Here is a 5,526-nt window from a genome sequence, read left to right as displayed (position 1 = left end):
CGTGGTGTCCCCTTCTTAGCGGGATGCCGGTATTAAGGCCTCCCCATCTGCGCGCGTGCCTGCATGCCGGTACGGTGGTGCACGGCCACAGCGGGTCCTTGACGATGCCGGTAGCACCGGCATCTAGGGTCATGATACACCAGCCCAGGAATGGATGCCGGTATTGCCTTACCGGTGCCGTTCTTACCGTAGCGCCAGCCTTGTGATGAGGGCCATTGTGTACATTAAAGTGTGCTACAGAAACGTAGTATACCCATCCATCCTCTATACAAGGCTACAAGAGATGTAGCAAAGTCAGTCAAACGTGAGGGGTACACATGAAAGGTAAGTGGGATTGTAGCAGAGGACCAATGTACCTGGCGAAAAATCAGTTACATCTCATACTCTTACCTCTAAGGCAGAGGTCTTCAAACTGTGGGGCGGGCCCCCCAGGGGGGACGCCAGAGCCCAGCATGAACTGAAAAATGTTTTTTTTTTTAGATTGGAGGAAATGGGAAGGGGCAGCTCACATGGTCAGACTGGGCCATAAAACGCTTTTAAGCACCAATGAAAAAATGGCCAGCAGTTGCAGATGGATATTCAGTGTTTAGTCACAGACTGTTTGAATAGTACCCAAGGGGTTCTTTTTTGTTCAAATGTAAACAAATGGTGATATTTAAAGAATATTTATTCAGCAACAATGGTCAAAACTACTAGCTGCATGTGAAGTAACTCCTCAAACTGGCCCACATTAGCCAAAAAAGTGGCCCATTTTTACTGGCCTGCACTAGCATTTTGCATTTTTGGTACCGTCATCTCCCTATTGCCCTATAGGCCAGTCCAAGCCTGTCGGCTCATCCACCCACTGGACACCTCACCCATTATGGAGGAGCCAGCCAAGTGAAACACTGAGCACTCCCTCGGCTGCTTTTTCCAGCTGAGGGAGTGCTAATGGGCTGGCTGAACTGTCAAAGGGAAACTCTGTTTGCCTTTGACAGTTTATTTCCCCAGTCGCACATGATCACTGAGCCATGCAACGCTGGGGGTGTTTTGATTCGCCAGCCTTACATAGCTCATTGGAAATGCTGGCTGAGGCACTGCATGTATGTATGTGCGAGGGGGTGCTCCTGCGCCTCCTCGCACATACGGGAAGAGCAACCTGGAGCGGGGCATTTTAGCAACCACGCGAGGTACGTTTATGGCGATTTAATTTTTATTTAAATGTGTATGGATGTGTGTATGCTTGTGTTATGGGACTGTGGTGGGAGCAGGATGGGCAGCAACACTGGGATAGTGGTGGAAGTAGGGTGGGGAGAGCCCAGGGTCTGTACTGGGAGTAGAGTGCGGTGACGGCACGCAAAAGTTCATAGCGATTTCTACATACTGTCCATCTGGCACTTTTGGGGGGGCCCGGCCTGCCCAAACTTAGCTCATGGGGGGCCCAGGCCAAAAAAGTTTGAAAACCACTGCTCTAGGTTAATAGGGCTGGAATTTAATTAGTAGCTGGCACAGCCCATGCTAGCGGCGCTAGAGAGGAAGCTAGCATAGTGGGCTGTCCCTCTAGATCCCCCGTCCATTTACTTTCTGCCTCCACTCCTCGGAGGGGAGGATGGAAACGGAATGGGCACCCCCCCCCCCCGGCAAGTTGAAACCAGCTTATGGCTGGGGGGCAGGGTTCTAACTGTCCCAGCCGCACCAGAGGGTTTTCTGCTAGATATCTTTTGAACACTACAGAAAGAAGGATGTGAGGGGGAGCTAAGGTGAATATGTAGCGGAGGAATCACACTGCAGATCCTAGCCATGAGCATTACTAGCTGGCTGCAGGAGCTAGGGAGGGTACCGGGCACTTGCCGCCTTAGGGATATTTGGACTACTCAACGACTGCAGTGGCATGGGGTCTCTCTCCATGTAGGGCTATGGGAGTTATGAGAATGTTGCTGGTAGAAAGGTTACCAGAGGTGGTTTTGACCCAGGGGGACTTAAACCGGAAGTGACAAGAGTCCATCTGGATGGAATAATAAAACCAAAGTGAAGGTTCACTGCCATGGTTGAAGCCCGGGGTTCGCAGAGGGCCACCCATAGAATGTGCTTAAGATCAGGTCCACTTGGGGCCTGCGAACTGCTAGGATTGCCCATCAGCTGACTCTGAATAAAGTGATGTTTTCTTCCCAAGTGATCAAATTGCCTTTGTGTAAATTATTTGAATTGATTGTATGAATGGTTTAGTGGACCATAGAGGGGGCTAGCCCCACTATGCTCTGAGGTGATTCAGTCACCTGTGAAAAAGTGAATGGGCTGGTGCAGGCATTCGAACAGTGTACCTGCCTGAACATTAAGGGCTGAGCATAGTGAATGGATTGCATTAATGAATTAATCAACTAGGACAGAGTCAGTCACATATTAAACTCACCAAAGGGGCAGTCAGTAACATTGCAGACACGCCTTAATGGTCAGATGAGGAGGGGGGCGTCAGTAATGGGCCACAAGAGGGTCAAGTGACCAGTTCTAATAAACCCCACCTCCCCAACAGCATTTCAAAGGAACGGTCCTGTCTGATATGGAGTATTTCTGATTCATTTAAAGCACCACACTGCAATCTAGAAAAATATTTAATAAATAGTTGGTATTTTTTAAAAAAAAGTCGGTCTTTTACAAAGATAAGATAGTCATTAAAAGAAGTTCCGTTTCTCCCAGAATACAGTCTCTTTTCAGGGTTGACGCTTTATTTACGGCTTTGATTCTCAGGGATCGTGTATTAAGGTCGAGCACGCTAACCCCGTCGTAGTAGAAGTCCTCGTTGAAAATGGGGTTGCGGCTCTTGCGGATAATGGTGCTACGTTGTTTCTGAACCTTCCCAGGTAGGAGGGAGAGGCTGACACAGCAGCTGATGCATTTGGGTTCCGTGGAGGCCCCATACAGTCCCTCCGCACTGATCAAGCGGACTCTGAGCCGTTCGGTCTCTGGGCAATATTCGACGGAGAGTCTCAGGACCCCTCCCCGGTCCATGACGGCCATGTTCTCCCTCACAAGGCGCTCTCTGCAACACCGCATCTCCACTGGAAGGAAGGGGAATGAAAGGCTGCCTGTCTGTGTGGGGTCAGCAGAGGTCCTCCTGGGGGTGTGGGGACTGGTGTCTGTGGAGCTGCCGTCGTCCGTGGACGAGGAGGGGGCCCGAGGGCGGGCGGTCTTGCTCTTCTTAATGGCCCTGGGGAACAGACGGTCATGACTCATAGCCTTGAACAGAGAGCTGGATCCGCGGGCGCAGCGGCTCAGCAGAGGGGAGCCGAAAGGCGAGGACTCTGTGGATGACGTGGTGTCGCTGTCCCAGGCCCCGTGTTGGTGCAGATTTCGAGGCCAAAGCATGGCTGCCGTGGAGAAGTTACCTGGCAGAGAGTAGGTGCTAGATCTGGGGAGGAGGCAGGGCGCACCCGAAAGTTCGTTGTGGAATATTGACTCCTTTCTACGGGTGTTAGGGCTCTCCAAAAGCGTGCAGAAGCCGTAAGACGTGTGAGCTTTGGGCAGGTGGGGCAGCGACAGTGCTGCCTGCGAACGGGGGTCTGCATTGGTGCTTTCGTCGTCGCTACAGCTCATGTCACGGGGGGTCTCATCAGCACTATCTATCTGGATGACATGCTTCCGGGCCGAGGTCAGGCCTGACACCCTGGGCTCCAGGGTGGCTGCTCGCAGGCTAGGTGCTGATCTGCGCAGGGATGGGCTGCATAAGTAGAGGTTGGGAGTGGAGCGGTGATGAGAGGCAGCAGTCACCCTGGGTTGCTGTACCAGTGTAGGGGGAATGCAGAATTCGGGGATTCTATCCGGGGTCAAAACGTAGGGACAAGCGGAAGGCCGGTCTTTCCATGGCATGGCCTGTTCAGAGTTCGGGAGGAGGAAAGAGAACAGCCGTCCGCCGTGCTCTCCAGTATCCCCTAGCTTTTCCAACAGTCGCATCAAGTTTTGCACTTAACAGATGAGGATGACGTCAGGTTCTGCCCGCAGGGTTCCTGAAAAACACAAGAGGGCGCTAGTCAGTAACCTTCTGGTACAGAACGGAACATGCACAACTGAGAACAGGTGACACAAGAAAGAAAGCATTTACAATAAGGTAGAGGTGCACGATTCTATTAGTGATAGAATTCGCGAGGTATGAATTAGAGGTTTACAAACTTGAGCAAAACAAACTAAACAAAGAAAGTTTTAGTCACATAAGATGGTGCAGGCGTACAATAATTGCACAATCGAGGAATACGTGTTTAAGGTGTGTAGTTTTTTTAGTGCATTACTCTGAATAGGAGATCCAACTATAAAGCGCCACTTCGATCTGAGGTCCTATGACGTTTACACGACTTCGTTAGTCAAATTAGCAGTCCTAGTCCTAATCGGTTTTCATGAAGTAGTAACTGGAAGCAAATCCTACATCGACGCCGTATTTGTATAAATAATAAAGAAGAAGCCGAAAGTGGCGTCAAGCTGGCTAGAGAAACGTTTCACTTTTGCGTGGCACGAACCTTGGCGGAGTTGCCAAAGAGAAATGTCACCCTGCTTTAGAAAGACAACATTAAAATAATAAATGCCATACACAAAACAGGGCACCGTCACAACATGTTTGAATTGTACTTTTTTTTCTCCAGCAAACACACTTAGCTGGCGCTAGTGGAAACGCTGTCGTTTTTGATATTTAAGTTTCAGACTGCTAAACGTGAGCTTTGGGCTCTTGGTATATCTATGCTCAAATTAGGAGAGCAGAGAAACATCCGTGAAAAGCACTATATCAAAAAGACAAAATACACACGAATATAACGTTATACAGCCGTGCACGGTTTATAGTTGTTCTAACCAGAATTATTTTCTGCAGTTTAGATATAAATTAAGCCCAATATTAATCTATTAATGCACATTTGCTTTAAAAGCTGTAGTCACAATGGCTTTACACCCCGCAAGGGCAGCCTTACCTGGAGAAGGGGATGTTTTGTTCTCGGCCACTGGCAGTCACCGTAGTCGCTTATGAAGCTCAGTATGGCTCGGTATTTCACAGCAGCTGTGGTTCACTCCTAGCCGTGCTGTCCTTGGAAGCAGTCAGCCGAGTGCGTGTGTTTGAGAACTCTTTTCTTTCCTTCTTGCTGACAGATGTTATCCATTGGCGGTGATTTTTGTATACGGAGGCTCGTTACTCCATCTTCTCAGGTTGAGTGTGTAGTCTTGAGTTGGGTTTCTTCATGGTCTGTGAGGACTTGTCATACTTTGGCTGGTTTCACAGGGTCTTCACCGTGATAAACCACGGAAAGCGGCCCACTGTTCGAGAACAGTCCGTTCCCGCCGCCTTATACTCAGATTGTGGAAGCCCTCCAGCCAATCTGAGAGCATGCACAGAGCTGTAGCTCCTCCCATCTGTCAGGTAGCCAGCTGCAGTGCTTGTCCTCGGGAAATAAATGGCCGAGGACAGAGACACGTCACGCATCTCACCTGTCCGTATTAGCTTGGAGACGATGCCACAAAACCCTCTCACCCCACGCTGGACCCCCTCTCTAGAAAACTAAAGGGCAATCATAA

The 5,526-nt window shown here is 49.8% G+C and overlaps 1 protein-coding gene across 1 annotated transcript; it reads right to left on the bottom strand.

Moving 5' to 3' along the window:
* Positions 1 to 2,570: 2,570 nt before the first annotated feature.
* Positions 2,571 to 5,290, bottom strand: LOC138504190 (C2 calcium-dependent domain-containing protein 4C-like). Its single transcript, XM_069624489.1, has 2 exons — positions 4,929 to 5,290; positions 2,571 to 3,980 (listed from the first exon to the last, which is right to left on the bottom strand). Exon 2 carries the CDS (start codon positions 3,925 to 3,927, stop codon positions 2,629 to 2,631), a length of 1,299 nt encoding a protein of 432 aa, XP_069480590.1. The 5' UTR covers positions 3,928 to 3,980; positions 4,929 to 5,290; the 3' UTR covers positions 2,571 to 2,628.
* Between the last annotated feature and the right edge of the window lie 236 nt (positions 5,291 to 5,526).

The sequence above is a fragment of the Ambystoma mexicanum genome, chromosome 11 (assembly GCF_040938575.1).
Source record: "Ambystoma mexicanum isolate Mex_15411 chromosome 11, UKY_AmexF1_1, whole genome shotgun sequence".
In the NCBI taxonomy this organism is placed as follows: Eukaryota; Metazoa; Chordata; class Amphibia; order Caudata; family Ambystomatidae; genus Ambystoma; species Ambystoma mexicanum.
The sequence above is the reverse complement of the archived record's forward strand: the minus strand, read 5'-3'. Positions and strand labels throughout refer to the sequence as shown.

Excerpts from the sequence above, each read along its gene's own strand:
- LOC138504190 (XM_069624489.1), bottom strand. The coding sequence starts at position 3,927 with ATGCGACTGTTGGAAAAGCTAGGGGATACTGGAGAGCACGGCGGACGG.